Source organism: Mus musculus, chromosome 13, assembly GCF_000001635.26.
Source record: "Mus musculus strain C57BL/6J chromosome 13, GRCm38.p6 C57BL/6J".
NCBI lineage: Eukaryota > Metazoa > Chordata > Mammalia > Rodentia > Muridae > Mus > Mus musculus.
The window spans coordinates 97,092,299-97,109,277 of NC_000079.6; the positions used below are offsets into that span (position 1 = coordinate 97,092,299).

The window sequence follows — 16,979 nt, forward strand, 5'->3', positions numbered from 1 at the left end:
TGCGTATGAGCACATGCGTTGTTGCATGTGCACACAGAGGCCAGAGGAGGACAGTAGATGCTTCTGTTGCTTTATTCTCTGGAGACCGGGTCTTTGATCAGACCTGAAGCTTTGTCACTGAGTCAGGTGTGCCAGAGAGTGAGCCTTTAGATCCATGCTGGGAGACAGAGAAGCTGACCAGTTTTGCTAAGACAAGGTACACGTTGAAGCTGTGCCACTTAAATTTACTTTGAGTTTTACATTTTGTGAATTCAGAAGTTAATTTTAATTAAAATCAGGAAGATTCCTCAAATTACATTTTTGTGGCAGTAATATTTCCTTCTTTGAAAGTTTTGCAATTTTGAAAAATGAAAATTTTAATCACTAAGCTGTGTTACTTTGAGACTTGGGATCATTTAAATTCCACTATGAACTGAAGTGACCAGACTTCTTAATATCTCTAAGGCCTCGCAGCTTCTGGGATGATGACTTTAAAGAACTGAAAATTTTTATTATCTTTAGTTTGTGTGTGGGCATGTGTGGGAATCAGAAGACAGCTTTTAGTTAATTCTCTCCTCCTGCTATGTGGAGCTTGAAGATTGAACTCCGGTTATCAGATTGGGCAGCCAGCTCCTTTACCCCTGAGCTGTCTTACCCACAAGCCTAGGAAGAAAGGGTTTTTGCCAGCACCAGTGCGCTCAGATTCGTCAGTGAACGCAGAACAGTGTGAAAGAATTGTGTGTGTCCTGATGAAGCGCCCTTTAACCTACTGCTTTCTTTTACTAGAAAATAAAATCTGTCCCTCATGTGAAATCTAAATCTAATGGTAATAAACTATACTATAGTAAGGTTTTTTTTTTGTTTTTTGAGACAGGGTTTCTCTGTGTAGCCCTGGCTGTCCTGGAACTCACTCTGTAGACCAGGCTGGCATTGAACTCGGAAATCCGCCTGCCTCTGCCTCCCGAGTGCTGGGATTAAAGGCGTGCGCCACCATGCCCGGCCTAACTATAGTAAGCTTGGCGGTGACATTTGCTTTTACTCAGTAGCATGGCTAGTGTCTAGGAATATTAATAGAAACATTTTCATTTTTTTTTCCACAAGGAAATACAATTCTTGCAGAATAGAAGCTGCTTTCATTGTTGCTTTTTGATTTATTCTTTCTAGAGGAGACTAGAGATATTACCTTTTATGAAATGAAGCTATATGTTAAAATAAAAGGGAGATTAGCCTAAATTCTGGCAAATCCTTTGGTATCTTTTTGTCATGTATTTTCATTAAACTTCCCACTAATCTTGAATCGTCTTATGTTTCAGATTCCCGTTAGTCTGTCAAATGTGGGCTTTGTCCCTCTCTATGGCGGCAATCAGACACAGAAAATTCTTGCTCTCTTTGCGCCTGAAGATTCTCTTACAGGTCCTGCCTTTGCTTTGTTTTTTTGTAAATTGAGGCACTTGAATTCACATTGCGAGGAATTTGAGAAACTTACACAAACTTCTTTTACATTTTAGTTTTAGAAACATGTAATTCTCACTTGCATATAATTAAACCTTTAGTGAATGCAGTGGGTTTGAAAACGGGTGGGAAGTGTGGGTTAGGGTCTGGGGAGGGAGGGAGGATAGCTGAGGGTAGAGATTGTCTGGATGTGATTCTCAGCATGACTGGACAGGAAAGCAAGCAGGAATGGGTGTATTTTATTGTGTATTTATATTCCTTATTGAGAAGCAGTAGTGCCTCTTTCAACCCTTTAGACTTAAAAATGTTAATGGCCATTTTTTCTATTTTAGCTGTGGCACTTTACCTTGTTGGTCAGTGGTGGGCCATTGATGATATTGTGAAAACCTCTGAACCTTCTAGAGAGGGGCTGAAGCAGGTAATACAATCACATCCTTCCATGATTCCTGTACACAGTGATGGTTGTGGTGAAAGCAGGGCCGTGTGAGCTTCCTCGGGTTCTATGGTCCTGCCTTTCCCGAGGATTAGGTGAGAAGGAGCGCGGGCTATGTGGGCTAGCCCACGGAAGCTGCCTCTCTCTACTTAAGCTTCTGGGCTTCTGTGGTGGAGGAGATGCTGGTTGTGGGCGCAGCTGAACCACATGAATTGGGAGGAACCAGAGGCGTGCCGGATTCTGACACCTCGGATAGGCTGTGTTGCCCGTTCTTGGTTTTGTTCTTTTGAGGGTAAAACTCTTAAGAGACATCAGATTCAAAGGGAAGGAATTTTAGGGAGTAATATATGAGTATTATTTCTTCTGGATATTGTATTTATTCTCATAAGGAAGAAAGAAGTCTTAGAATAATATACCAACCATCATTTTTTCTTAATATTGTATTTATTCTTAAGTATGCCTTTAGAATCTACAGTAAGAGGCCCATCTTACAGAAGCTGGGAGAGCGCATATTTGGATATTTGCCAGCCTTTGTAGTGTAGCCTAATCTTGAACTCATATAGAGGAAGAAAGATTTAAGACACATATAAAGCCATAATGTAGGTGGGGATAGGTGTGCAAGAATGTAGTGTATCAGGGCTGGAGAGATGGCTTAGTAGTTAAGAGCACTGACTGCTCTTCCAAAGGTCCTGAATTCAGTTCCCAGCAACCACATGGTTGCTCACAACCATCTGTAAAGGGATCTGATGCCGTCTTCTGGTGTGTCTGAAAACAGTTACAGTGTACTCATATAAATAAAATAAATTGTAAAAGAAAAAGAGTATAGCATATCAGCTCTGATGGAGAAAGAGAATATCCCATAGAACTGAACTGTGATTAAGGCGGCATCTCGCAGAGGACATCTAGATGAGAGTTAAAGGACAGAAGGACAAATAAATAGACTGCCCTCCTCTCCTACTCATGGGAGGAAACTGAAGCTTCCAGGTATGGGCTGGGAAAACAGAACGTCTTACGTCCAAAAATTAGACTTAATATCTGTATGACTGTATCAACTCTGAGGAGTAGGGAGAGCACTGAGCGGAGGTGCGGGAAGGCCAGCCGTTCTAGTCAAGTTCTGGCTGATTAGGAAAATTGATCGTCGTCACAGGAGGAAGTAACAATTGCTTATAAATCTATGACATTGTTTAGACCTTACTCTCTTCTGCTTTATCTTGGTGGTAAAATAAAGATTATAATCCCAGGCCTCAGATTTATGCTTAGTTATATGCTGGAGGGCCCCAGGCTAGTGCTGCAGGACTACACCCCATTTCTGTCCTGGACAGCAAGTCACACTGATGTCTTTCCAGTTCCCTGGAAGACATGATGAATGGCATGCTTGCCTGTTTCCTCTGTCCCTATGTGTCCATGCTGAATGAGAGAACTAGTCTCTGAAAAGCAGAATCCAGAAACAAAGATGGATCCTGTGTATCAGCCATTTTCCTGTGATAAAATGCCATGACTTTACAGAAGGAAGAGTGATTTGGGCCTACAGTTCCAGGAGAAGTAAGAGTCCATTATGACAGGGATGCATGACAACAGCTTACGTGGGTAGGAAGCTGAGAGATTACATCCTGAGCTACAAGCACTAAACAGAGACAACAACTGGAAGTAGGGCAAGACTATATTATCTAAAGCTTGTCACCAGTGATAACTGTCCCAGCAAGGCTGTACCACTTAAATGTTTGAAAATACTGCCACCAACTGGGATCCAAGTGTTCAAATACCTGAGCCCGTGGGCGGGTGACATTTCTCATTCCAACCACCACGCTTAGGATGTATCTGAATTGGCATCTGAAGAGTGCTTGCCTTGTGTGCATGAACTCCTAGTTTTTTGATCCCCAGCACCATATAAAGTAGGTGTGGTCCCAGCACCTGGAAGGTGGAGACAGGAGGATCAGAAATTCAAAACCATTCTCAGCAACATAGAACATTCATGATTGCCCATGACTTCATGACACTGTCTCTAAAAAAATAAACAGAACAAATACATTTAAATGGTAGGTGGAAGGTGATATGTGTATCTTTCAGAAAGATGTACATGTAAGCCACTATCTCAAACTGAAACAGCAGCGTGGGTGAGAAAGATTCAGCTTCAGTTAATGGGAAGTAAGAGGAAGCCTTGAATTTATGAAGCAAACTCACATTAGCTCCACACTATCTTCAGTGTTTATAATAAATGTGTGCTAAGCATGGACAGACATAGAGGGTCTGAAGCATTCATCAGAGGATGGAGATTCCAAAGTTAGCCTCAGCTGGCCTTGTTCTTAATGTTACATTGGTAAAACATTGAGAAAAACATCGTGGCTGTCTTCAAATGTTGATACTCTGTGTGGCTTAATATCAAAGAATAGCCACTGAGAAGTAGAGTTCAGCTCAGTGTGAGGGAGTTTTTGTTGCTTAGTGCTACATAACGAAGTGGCCTTGTTATTTAGTAGAGTAAGGTTGCTTTGCCATCTTAGTTGTTTGGCTCAGGAGAGCCCCTGCCTGGGGTATTTTTGGAGTAGTGTATACACGGAGTTAAGAGTTTCCTTTCTCTGCACAACTAATCCCAGCAAAGTTGTTTTCCTTTAGGGGGCTTGGAAGGAAATAGACTTGACAAACAAATCCTGTTTCTAGCATTACAGATGCCTCTGGGAAACTGACTAGCAGCAGAGGCTGTGTTCTCGTCGGTGTGGCCCTCGGAGCAGGATCTGGGCCCCGTGTGTGTAGCTAAGACGTCTCTGCTCGTCTGCTTTAGCGTTGGGGTGTGTGGGTGGGAAGGCTGGGTAGACTTAGAGCAAAGACGGGGCTGTTAAAGAAACATTTCACCTGACAAGAGGAGAGAAAGCTGCTTTCCCTGAGGGCATAGTTATGGCTACCTTCATGAAATAAGGTCATTATTCTGAGAATAATTACTGTGGTTTTGTTGTTGTTTGTTTTTTAATAAATAATTATTAAATGTAGGGGCAGTAATCAGGTGAAAGGATTGGAGTATGTAGTGGGGGTAGTAGTTAGGGCTACATACACCCCTTGGATCTGGGCAGCAAGAGTGATGAAGACACTACTCAGTGAGATGTGGACAGTGTGTGCCTTGGGGCCTCCTTGCCCCTTTTTAGAATTTGCTACAAGGGGTATCCCATGCATAAAATGTGTTTGTGGGAATGGGCCATTTTTGTTGCAAATGATTAGCCTTGATTGGTGATTATAGAATGTTTTTAAATTGTGTTGACTGCACTTGGAGTGTTTTGCATGACAGTAGGAGCTGAGGAGCTGGGGACTGGGGACTGGTGACTGGTGACTGGTGTTTCCTCCTAGCTGCATATTGTAACTGCTGTGCCTGCTGTTTGACTCTCTCGTAGGTGAGCACTCTTGGAGAGAGAGTGGTTCTGTATGTTCTCAATCGGATTATTTATAGAAAGCAGGAAATGGAGAGAAATGAGATCCCATTCTTGTGCCATAGCAGTACTGACTATGCTAAGATTCTGTGGAAGAAAGGAGAGGCCGTTGGGTTTTATTCAGTTAAGCCTACAGGTGAGTTTTATAAGTTACTTAAACTGTGTTACAGAATCTCCATTTTGACTCTCAGCTGTATTAGTATCTGTTAAATCAAGCCCTAGAGAGCAAATTGAGATGCTCGCACTTCAGACTCCTTGGGAGTGTCACAGCCTACTGTCCTGTGAGAGAGGACAGCTAGAAAAGCCTACTGAAGCGTGAAAAACAAAAGATGGTCTTTCTTTATTTCTGTACGGAGAGGAGACGACTGTCATTTCACCTTGGTCTTAGCCTTGCATCTGCTCTTTTATTAAAGGTTGACATTTTGATTTCTGCTACTGTTACTGTTTCTTTTTATTTATTTATTTATTTTTATTATTTTTTTAGTTTTTCGAGTTAGGATTTCTTTGTATAGCCCTGGCTGTCCTGAAACTCACCTTGTAGACTAGGCTGGCCTTGAATTCAGAAATCCTCCTGCTTCTGCCTCCCGAGTGCTGGGATTAAAGACGTGCACCACCATGCCCGGCCGTTACTGTTTCTTTTTTTTTTTTTTTTTTTTTTTTTAGACTTAAACATTATTTTTATTGTTTATTTAGCCCTTCACAGCTCACCCCACACAGAGAAAAAGGTTATTTGTAGTGGGTCACTCATTTTGTAGCTTATGTGGGGATATGGTTCAAGCAGAACTGATGTCGGCTGCTGGTACTGCAGAGCAAAGGGGAATCTAGGCACACCCATAAAGGTGGCTACACCCAGATGGGTTGATTGGCAGGCTGGAAGACAAAACTCCCAATAAAGGCACTTTTACAGGGATGTAGCTCAGTGGAGAATACTTGCCTAGTATGCACACGGCTCTAGGTTCAATCTCTTGTACCATAAGCACTTTCAATGGGGTCAGAGAATTGGCTGGAGTGTTGTGGAAACCGGAGAAGGAATTGTTTTAGAGACAGGATCTCACTGTGTAGCCCTGGCCTCAAACTCACAGGGATCCACCTGCCTCTGCCTCCTGAGAGCTTGGAGGAAAGGCGAGCACCACCACCGCCCGACAGGAGGAAAGTTTTTGATGGAGGAGCTATTGACAGGTAGCAGAGACAGCTGAAAGACGATCATGGGCCATCAGTGGGGTCAGTGGGGGCTGCTGTATGTCTTTGCTGCTTTAGAGGGAAGGTGATGTATGCATCGTAGCCAAAGAGCAACGTAGCAAGTAAGCCCAGTATCCCAGCGACAACTCTGGAGCTGCCTCTTCCTTCTACAAGGACAACAATGGAGGTGATCAGGTACAGGATGGTTGCTATGAGGGATCTGAAGAAGTCAGTCCAAGGCCAGTTGATGAATGATATCTTGGAGTGCAGGTCACACGTGTAGAAGACAAGTAAGACAGCAGCACAGATCATCTCAATCACCGACAGGGAGGAGTAGGCCGATGTTGTAGATGCACTGAAGCAAATCAAAATCACCAGGCACAGTATAATCTCAGCAAACAGGAGAATTCCCTTTTTGGTGCGCGAGAAGCTGGTGCAAGCTAACCAGCAGCCGGGGGCCGAGAGACGCTCAGAATCCGCCATGGTGGTGTGCTGGAGTCCCTGGGACGCAGAAGCTCTGCTTTCTGGCTCACGGGTTCGAGGTCGCTGCACACCCAGCCGTCTGTCCCGCCGTCTGGCCGGGAAGCCCGTTACTGTTTCTTATTAAAACACACATGACCTACATGTATTGCCATTTCTACTTAGCATCCTTAAAATAAATATTATCTTATTCTTTACTCTGTTGCTCAGGCTGATTCTGAGTATGCCATTCTTCATTTGATGTGTCTCGTGGGCCTCCCTTCTCTTCTGGGACCTGGGCTCTACTCTTACTGATCTGGTGGTCAGCTCTGCTTCATCTCAGCCCGGCCAGCTCCTGCGAATTTCAGCACGCACGCACGCACGCACACACACACACACACACACACACACACACCCAACCTCCTTCTTTCTAATTGCCTTGTCATTTAAGCTCTGTCTCCCTCTGCTGGGTAGTAGTGGAACAGGGTGCTCATGTCAGCCTTTGGAACTGTTAGAACGGTATGGAGAATAACTGAAATCACTGTGAGAAATTGTCCCAAAGAAAAACGAAAACATCCTTTCCCTCCCCACATACATAACAGGGAAATGATACACCTGCAGTTAGAGGATAAAATCTGCTTAGAAACGTATGCTAATGTGTGTGTGTGTTGAGTGTGTATGCCACGTGCACATGTGGAGGTCGGAGTGCAGTTTTGAGTGCAATTTCTTTCCTTGACCTGTGAGCATAGGGATGGAGCTCCCCGGCAGGCAGCAGCACCTTTACCTTCTGAATCCACCATGGACTGGACCAAAGCCTTTGATGAGCAAGGTCATGGTCAGACAAAGGTCTTGCGAAGTCATTTCTTGAGTTTTTCTTAGCAAGTATTTGGTGGGGTTGTGAGTAAGGAGCACCCAGCTTTGGGATAAGGCAAAGGAGACTCGTTCTGAGGTCTGACCTTCATCAGGACAGTGACATCCAGGAAACTAGAAAAGTTTTTTGGCTTGAAATAGAGATTGCTATGAGGGATTTACAGCTTGATTTTCAGGTTGAGTTTTGTTCTAAGGGTATCTGTGGGTTGTGTTTTATCTTAATGAAGTGATAACATTAACTAATTCCTTTAAGGTTTTGTGTGTGTGTGTGTGTGTGTGTGTGTGTGTGTGTGTGTGTGTGATTGCAAACTATTACATTATCCATCTCAGGAATGGATGTCATCAGTATGGTGAATGGTCTTGCATACTGAACTTCTAGATTTTCACATCAAATATTCTTTTTCATAAATTAATATTTTGATCATAATCTGTTATTTAGTCAACCTCTTCAGTAAGAACCCAAATTATATCTGTAAGTAATGGTCTTTGTATATTTCCAAACTAGGAATTTAGATTTAAATAGAAGCAATAATAATTACTTTAAAATAAGAATAATATTACTTTATGAGAATAGAAGCCATTTCTTTTTTTTTTTTTTAAAGATTTATTTATTCATTATATGTAAGTACACTGTAGCTGTCTTCAGACACTCCAGAAGAGGGTGTCAGATCTTGTTACGGATGGTTGTGAGCCACCATGTGGTTGCTGGGATTTGAACTCCTGACCTTCGGAAGAGCAGTCGGGTGCTCTTACCCACTGAGCCATCTCACCAGCCCCTAGAAGCCATTTCTTAAGTTAAAAATTGCCATGCAGTGGTGGCTCACGCCTTTAATCCCAGCACTTGGGAGGCAGAGGCAGGTGGATTTCTGAGTTCGAGGCCAGCCTGGTCTACAGAGTGAGTTCCATGGCAGCCAGGGCTACACAGAGAAACCCTGTCTCAAAAAAACAAAACAAACAAAAAATATATTTAAGTTAGAAATTTCCATATTTACTTAAAAGATTCAGAGGAAGGAAATTTATTTTACTTCAAGTATTGGTATCAACATTTGAGTGAAGACAGGAAAATAAATATTTAAAAATGGAAAATAGACTAAAAGAAATAAATTGCTTGTTATCTCTTTGAGACCTTTGCTGTCTCAAATCTATATGCAGTTGGGGACTACGCAGTGTAAAGCTTGTCCCTGAGTTCCTTTATTAGAAGAATTATTCCAGAGTCTAAGGCGGAGGTGATGGGCAGACAGGCCTGCGCTGATCTCACTCCTCCTCTCCTGCGTCGTTCTCCCGCAGCTCTCTGTAGGTGGACGTGGTAATCTTAGTGTCCCACAGCCTGGAGTGCATCTAAGGGAGGCTCGGGATTGTTTGTTTTCCCACGCTTCTGGGACACAACTAGATTAGAATTAGAGTACTTCTTAAAAACAGAACAGGTAGGTTGGCTTTAGATATCAGTTCATCATGAGATGTCTGTATCTTCCAAAGTTCTGTTAAGGACAGGCATCCTCAAAATCTGTGATTGCTTGAAAACATGCAGCTGACTGACCATTTCAGTCCCCCCACCCCCAACACCTGTCCCCCAAATCCCTGTCCTGTCTTCCTCCTTTCTTTTGAGACAGGGTTTTTCCCTCTGGCCCTGCTGTCCTAGAACTTACTCTATAGACCAGGCTGGCCTTAAGCTCAGAGATCCACCTGCCTCTGCCTCCAGAGTGCTGGAATTAAAGGCATGAGCCACCATGCTTGGCCTTCTGTTTTCCTTTTTAGGAGACTCTATTTGTAATGTACTTATAAAATGCAGGCTTGGCAACAAATTAGTATATAGTTGTGTTTTTGAGAATTATAAATTATAACCTGTCTTGGACCTGTTAAATCATGGATATGTTTGTCTTGTACTATGAGTGACTTAAAGGACAGCAGTGAATAGAAAAGAATTGGAAATGTTGGTGGTCTCAAATATCATATTTTATCCAATTTCTTTTGTTGTTCTGTATTTAACAAAAACTTAATCTATAAAAATTACTTCACTTCTATTAAAAGTTGACCTCTTCAGTTCTTTGTTTTTTTTTCTCCCATTTTGATGAATAAAATAACTGTTGTATATTAAGTTTTAAAAATTGGAAGGATTAATGTCACAGAAAATGGTTTCTCAGGCTATAAAGGAGAGGGCAAAAGAGTCCCAACCTGTGTGTGTGTGTGTGTGTGTGTGTGTGTGTGTGTGTGTGCGCGCGCGTGCATGTGTGCGTGTGTTCATGTGTGTGCGTGTGAGTGTGTGGAGACATGAGGTATATGCTGGTCTCCTCAGTCACTCTTCACCTTTCTTGGAACAGAATTGCTCAGTGAACCTGGAGCTCACTGATTGGCTAGACTGGCTGCTACCTCCTCAGCCTTTTTACCTTTTTCTGTAGAAGTTAGGGATTGAATCACAGATGTGCACTGACACCCCTGGCTCTTTTACTCGAGTATTGTGATTGAATTCAGGTCCTCATGCCTGCGTGGCGCACAGTGTACTGACTGAGCTGCTTCCCCAGCTGCTGGACAATCTGTAATAATTTTATAATCGTTATGCTGAATATTATACAGTGCTTTTACATCAGGTGTTCAGAAAGTTCACTTAAAGTTTTTGTTCAAATTTGAGTCATGACTGGTGATTGAGTTACATATCTGTCAGTCCCTTTTCTGATGCCAGTGGCGACCAATAGGAAAGGTCACAAAGAATGCATGCTTACTCTTCTGGTGATGCTTTCTGTTGGTGGAGCTCCAAGTAGTACAGGCATCATGGTGGAAGATGGAACACAGAGGAGAACTGGATCAAACTGGCTGTTGTCAGTGTAGACCTGTTGAGAACCTTTTATTTTTTTGGTTTTTTTTTTTTTTTTTTTTTTTTCGAGACAGGGTTTTTCTGTATAGCCCTGACTGTCCTGGAACTCTCTCTATAGACCAGGCTGGCCTCGAACTCAGAAATCCAAAAACTTGTGATTCTAATGGGGAGTGTGTTTCAGCATGGGTTTTAGAGATAAACTGTACTCATACCATATCATCCTTCTTGTACAACATTTCTCAGCATCTTAGAAAAGGATGGATGTAAGCTTGTGGGACTGAAACACTGGAAAGAATAAAGTACAGTACAGAGTGCAGTGAATTCATTGCCTGAGATGGGCTCTGAGCTTCAGCTATCTGAAGATGAATTGTAATTATTTTATTTTAAATTAATAAAATTTAGTCTGTCTAAAATTTACAGTGTTGGGTAACTTGAAACATCTTCTGAGCCGGGCAGTGGTGGTGCACACCTTTAATCCCAGCACTTGGAAGGCAGAGGCAGGCGGATTTCTGAGTTCAAGGCCAGCCTGGTCTACAGAGTGAGTTCTAGGACAGCCAGGGATTCACAGAGTTTCTATCTTGAAAAACCAAAACAAACAAACAAACAAACACCTTGTGGATGATTGTGAGGGTAATTATTACTCAAGCCCAAACTAGACCCTTACCAAGTTTTCCTGAGTTGGTTTCTTTTAGATAGCTAACACTTAACTGACTCTGAAAACATGAAGAATGATTAACTAATTTGTTTTGGGTTCATATCATACAGTGTGGGAAAAATATTCCCCACGTTGACATGTTTATGAGATGCTAAAGGTGGTTTTAGGGCGGTGAAGGGCTACTTTTTTTTTTTTTTTTTTTTTTTTTTTCTTTTTTCCGGAGCTGAGGACCGAACCCAGGGCCTTGGGCTTGCTAGGCAAGCACTTTACCACTGAGCTAAATCCCCAACCCCAAGGGCTACTTTCTTGGCGGACAAAGAAGTGACTTGGCGAGAGGAGGAAGCTGCTCCCTCTGGCAGAATAAGCTTGTGATTTCTGCTACTAGATCTTGAGTAGTATCACTGAAGTGTTTATTTATGTTATTTTTAGGTGATACACAGATGAGGAATAGGAGAGGGAAGAGTAGGGGAAAAGAATAAGGAACACATTGAGAATAGTAAAAGCTCTGTCCTTGAGGAACTAATGGGCAGACAAGTAGGTACTAGGAAAAAGATCAGGTAAATTAAAGAGAGGGTATCAGAGGTGTCGGAGAAGCTATTTTAAATAGAGTGATTAGGAGAAGGTTTTCTGATGAGCTGATGGAGAAACAGGAAGTGTGAGTCTCAGAAGAGATTCCAGGTAGGAACTGAAAGTGGAGAAATCGGTTTGAATACTTCAGAAATTGCAGATGGCTTCCTAGCTTGGTTTATAGAGTGAGTGATAGAATTTGGAGAGGGTAGAGGTTGTATCTTCAAAGGTTTCTAGGCCAAAGAGCGAGTGAATCCTGCTCTGTGGTGAAGGGCAGAAGGGGTTTCAGGATGGAGGGTAACACCATCTTTCTTGCTGCCCCCTGACCCCCAAAAACCAAGGGTTTCTTTGTGTAGCCCTGGCTGTCCGAGAACTCTCTGGTGACAGACATTCGCCTGCTTCTGCTGCCTGAGTGCTGGGAGGAAAGGATGCCCCACCTCCGCCTAACTCCTTCATGCTCTTGGCAGCACTAGGAGTGCAGAGACAGGGTGCCCAGAGTGTGCAGGTGTTCTGTACAGTCCAGAGAATGACTTATAATAAACTAAGTCATGCTTTCAGTTTATTTTTATTTTATGTGTATGAGTGTTTTTCCTGCATGTATATATGTGTATCGTGTGTATGGTACCCACACAAGTCAGAAGAGGGAGTCAGATACAATGGAACTAGAGTTATGGATGGTTATGAGCCACCATATTGGTGCTGAGAGCTGAATGCAGGTACTTTTCAAGAACGGGTGTTCTGAAAAACTGATCCATCTCTACTCATAGTATTGGTTTTGAATGAGTGAGTTTCTAAGATAGATAGCAGAACACCTTTAAATAAGCTGGTTAAAATGTCTAGCAGAAATCAGTTGAGAAAGCCCACTGAGGCAGGTAACTAGAGTTGTTGATAAAAGTCTCCCATGTCATTCCACACCCCCACTTGAGGCTTCCAAGTAAAAGAATAAATAACAACTAACAGGTAATGTCATCAAATCCGTCAGAAACCCAGTGGGGAAGCACCGTTAGGGCTCCTAGCTGGAGTTCCAGATCGAGAGAGCCCCTGGCAGAGCAGAGTCTCCCCAGGAAGGCTCCCAGCAGAGCAGATGGCAGTAACAGCATCAAATCTGGAGCTCACAATAACCAGCAGTTAAGTTAGCTGGAGTTCCCTGTGAGCTTCTCTCCAGGGTAGTGCTTCCCGCAACTGAACTCCCAGCGTCTCACACTCTTACAGCATGGGATCAATCATAGTAACATCTCTTGGAAATCCGTTTATCCGTTTTAGTTGTTGTTAGAACATGATGTTTTTGTCCTTGAGCTGTTTTGTTCTCTTCCCTCTCTGTCACAGAGCTGGTTTTGTTTTGTTTTGTTTTGTTTTGTTTTGTTTTGTTTTGTTTTGTTTTGTTTGACTCTTTATTCATTCTTGTGGTGGGGGCACATGCCTAGACAAGGGGCCTTAGAGGATACTTAAGACAAACGTGTTTAGGTCTGAAATGGGGAGGGACCTCCGGAGCCAGCTTCTCCGGGAGCCGAAACAGCTCCTGACAACTCATCAGTACAGAGCGTGTCAGCAGGGTTGAGAGTGTAGCAACAGGGCTGCTTTGGAAGGCCTGGGATTGGTGCTGTGGCCTGGGCAAAGGAAACAAGGCCCAAGGCATTGTTGCTGCTCCTGCTGCAGGCTTTCTGATGGACTGTTGTAGGCTGCAGGAAGGACCAGGGGTGAGTGCGGGGCGCTTGGCTCAGAGAGACTGGACAAGCGGATGTCAAGATTCACTGAGAACATGTGTAAGCTTGAAGGAACATACTTTCAGACTTGTCTCTGCAGAATTTGATTATAAATGGTATACATCAAATGTGTACATTGCTATTTTATTTATATTTTAAATAAGTTGCATATTCATATACCACAAAATTTACACATTTCAAATGTATCATATTTTACCAGTTTTGTATCATTTTTATTATTACAAAACAAGAAAATCTATATACAAATGTCACTCTTATTTCCAGCCTTTGGCAACCATGAATCCATGGATTAATCTATGAATTAATCTAGGTCATATGTTGTGTGGCTTGTATCTAGCTTTTCTTTCTTTCTTTCTTTCTTTCTTTCTTTCTTTCTTTCTTTCTTTCTTTCTTTCTTTCTTTCTTTCGGCTTAATAGTCTTTTTCCAAGTCTCATATAATATATTGTAGTATGTATCAGTACTTCACCTCTTTGGAAAAATTAGATTTATTATATCTGTATTACTGTTTTGTTTGCTTGCCTGTATGTGTACCGTGTGCATGTCTTGTGCCCTAAGAGATCAGAGGTGGGATGGAGTTATGGATGTTTGTTAGCCATCATATGGGTGCTGAGAACCAATCCCTGACTCTGTGAGCCATTTCTCTAATCCAACTCTTCATTTCTTCTTATGACCAAATAGGATTTCCTTGTATAGTGTTCTAGTCAGACTTTTGTTGCTGTGACCATATATCTGAGCAAAAGCAATTGAAAGTATTTATTTTTGGCTCATGGTTTTAGCTGTTTCAGTTCGTGGAGCAGATAGAGAAGGTTAGGTTATGTCTAAAGATAGAGTGTAATATACATATAGTCATAGCCAAGTATGTACGTCATGAAATGTTAGTAAGCTACTTGTCCTATATTACTGTTGGCAAACATAAAATAACAGCTATTCTTATTATCACACATACATTATAGAGTATAACAAAAGTTACAATATACTTTATTAAAGAATATACACATTTTTGGTGTGCTTTTTTACTTAAGGGAAAAGCTATTTTCAGAAATGTTAACTCGTATTTACTAAATGTCCATGTAACTTACTGTGTAAAATTCTTTGGTTTCTCTTACTGCTGCAGGAAGCTTATGTGCCTCATTTCTTACTCAGAATTACCAACTGCCAGTTCTTGATACAATGTTTATAAGGAAGAAATACAGAGGAAAAGATTTGGGGCTTCATATGCTGGAAGATTTTGTTGATTCCTTTACAGAAGATGCACTTGGCTTACGGTACCCACTGTCTTCTCTCATGTACACAGGTGAGTGGACTGAGCTGGAAAATGTTAAACTTGGTGTCACCTAAAGTTTGTTTCTCCAGAATATTGTAAATGTATATTACCAGTTTTAAATGAGTTTGAAAGTTTTTACTTTCTAGGACTTAACTTTACAAGTGTAATTTTATTTTATGGTATCTAGTTGTTATATAGAGGATAATTTTTTTTTATTTTTTAAAATGTTTTAAATGGAGACAGGCTAGTCTGGCTTTGAAATAACGATCCTTTTGTCTTAACCTCCAGGCTCTGAGAGGCAGCCAAGGAGTTTGTAACATTTTTTGCAAGGCTTCTTTTTTCTCCCAAAGCTTGCTTGCTTGCTTGCTTGCTTGCTTGCTTATTTATTTATATTTAGTCTCTCTTCTGCCCTCCATGAGCAGCAGATACACACATAGTGCACAGACATACATGCAGATAAAACCCATACATGTAAAAGAACCACATTTAAAAAAAGAGTTTGCAGTTTCTGTATAGCAGCACTAATTTTTTTTTTATTTTGGTTTTGTTTCCTGCCAGTTTATTCTGTCTTTCACACATATGAATAAGTCACATATTACTGAGGAGTTAGAATTTCCTTTTAAGGGTCTTAGTCCTTTATTAGAAATTTAAAAACAGACTCAGAAGGAAGCTTGAGAGTCAAATTTGAGAATTTGAGAGAAAAACTAAACCATTGCCAAGCCCCGAGTCCCAGCAGCTGCTAGGAGAGAGAGAGAGAAATGGAAGACTGAAAGCCATGCCTGTGACTTAGGGTCAGCAGAGGAGAAATGGGCAGGCAGCTGACCAGAAGTTAAAGGCATGGATGGCTTTGTAGTTAAGGTTGACAAATATTAAAAATCTGAGAAGAGCTGGGCATGGTGGCGCACGCCTTTAATCCCAGCACTCGGGGAGGCAGAGGCAGGCAGATTTCTGAGTTCAAGGCCACCCTGGTCTACAGAGTGAGTTCCAGGGCAGCCAGGGCTATACAGAGAAACCCTGTCTCGAAGAAAAAAAACAAAAAACAAAAATCTGAGAAGAAATCCAAACCTTCTGTCTCAAGCATTTGGCATAAGAGATACCTACCTGTGACTGCAGACTGGCCTTGGTGACCATTTACACATGTGCGTGAGAGGTTCCTTGGTTACAAGTGCTATTCCTTATTACACCCAGGCACAGCTTTAGAGTTGGAGAGAAGGACTGGACAGTGCCCAGTTCCAGTCAGTCTATGGACTTGCACTGGATACTCATCACTTGTTCACCTGATAGAATGGTGTCCTGCTATTCTTGTATTCAGGATGCAGATTTGACAACAGTTTGTTTTTAATGAGAATTACATAGGCTGAGCATGCTTCACCAAAATGGAAACTGCTCCAGGTCTGGAACTTACTAAGCATATGTCGTTCAAAAAGTTGCATGTTTCAGAGCATTTTTAATTTTCAGTATGCCCAATAGTAAAGTGTATGCAAAGTATTTAAAATAGGAATAACTCTGAAATTGGAAACAGCATTTTCGATACAGGGGTTTGTACAGTTCATTCTCTATGCAGTTCATCTTCCCTTTGGAGCTGTAGCAATTCCACCTCCCCTTTCTTTGCCTTTGCCCCCCTGACAGTTCACCTCCTGAAATCCGTGCACCCTTCTTTCTCATGATGTCATGTTTGCGTGTCCTAACTTTTTAAAGTATTATGTGCTTTGTGGTTGTTTTTATTAACCAGTCTTTATAATTCTGGTGATATTTGTCATTTAATACGTATGTTCTGTGGAGGTGTGCACAGTGCTGTATATGTGCCATTACTGTATCCAGAACTTTGTCTGCACAGTGTGAAGGCCCTGAGACCTCACTCTGAGTTATCTGTTCTAGTTAGATCAGCCCAGTGTTAGCAGATAAGTGATGGATATTGTTTGATGATGGTTGTACACACTGTAGTAGAGAGAAGCTCACCAAAGTGCTAAGCCTTCATTTTTTGAAGAAGCAGAGGGGTTCAGCCTTCTTGGAAAAGACTGACACCATGCTGGCTCACTCCACTTAACTCTTTTCAAACATTATACAAGGTTAATTGGGGCTGAGAAAGGTTTCAAGTACCAAAGTTCTCTTGTCCTTGCTGCCTGAGAGAGCAAACCACCCACACGAGTCTCAGTCCCTTTGACCATGGCCAG

General features: G+C 41.9%; 1 protein-coding gene and 1 pseudogene across 8 annotated transcripts in view; one reads left to right on the forward strand and one right to left on the reverse strand.

Moving 5' to 3' along the window:
• Positions 1 to 16,979, forward strand: part of Fam169a (family with sequence similarity 169, member A) — a 63,007-nt gene that overhangs the window by 25,012 nt on the left and 21,016 nt on the right. For 4 of the 8 annotated variants that reach the window (NM_001146045.1, NM_001100458.1, XM_006517686.4 and 1 more), the window contains exons 3-6: positions 1,293 to 1,392; positions 1,764 to 1,849; positions 5,242 to 5,413; positions 14,656 to 14,835. In NM_001146045.1, coding sequence (NP_001139517.1) covers positions 1,293 to 1,392; positions 1,764 to 1,849; positions 5,242 to 5,413; positions 14,656 to 14,835 — 538 coding nt within the window. The remainder of the gene's footprint in view (positions 1 to 1,292; positions 1,393 to 1,763; positions 1,850 to 5,241; positions 5,414 to 14,655; positions 14,836 to 16,979) is intronic. The other 4 variants (XM_030247296.1, XM_030247298.1, XM_030247297.1 and 1 more) reach the window with 4 other exon arrangements.
• Positions 5,938 to 7,042, reverse strand: Gm6169 (predicted gene 6169; annotated as a pseudogene).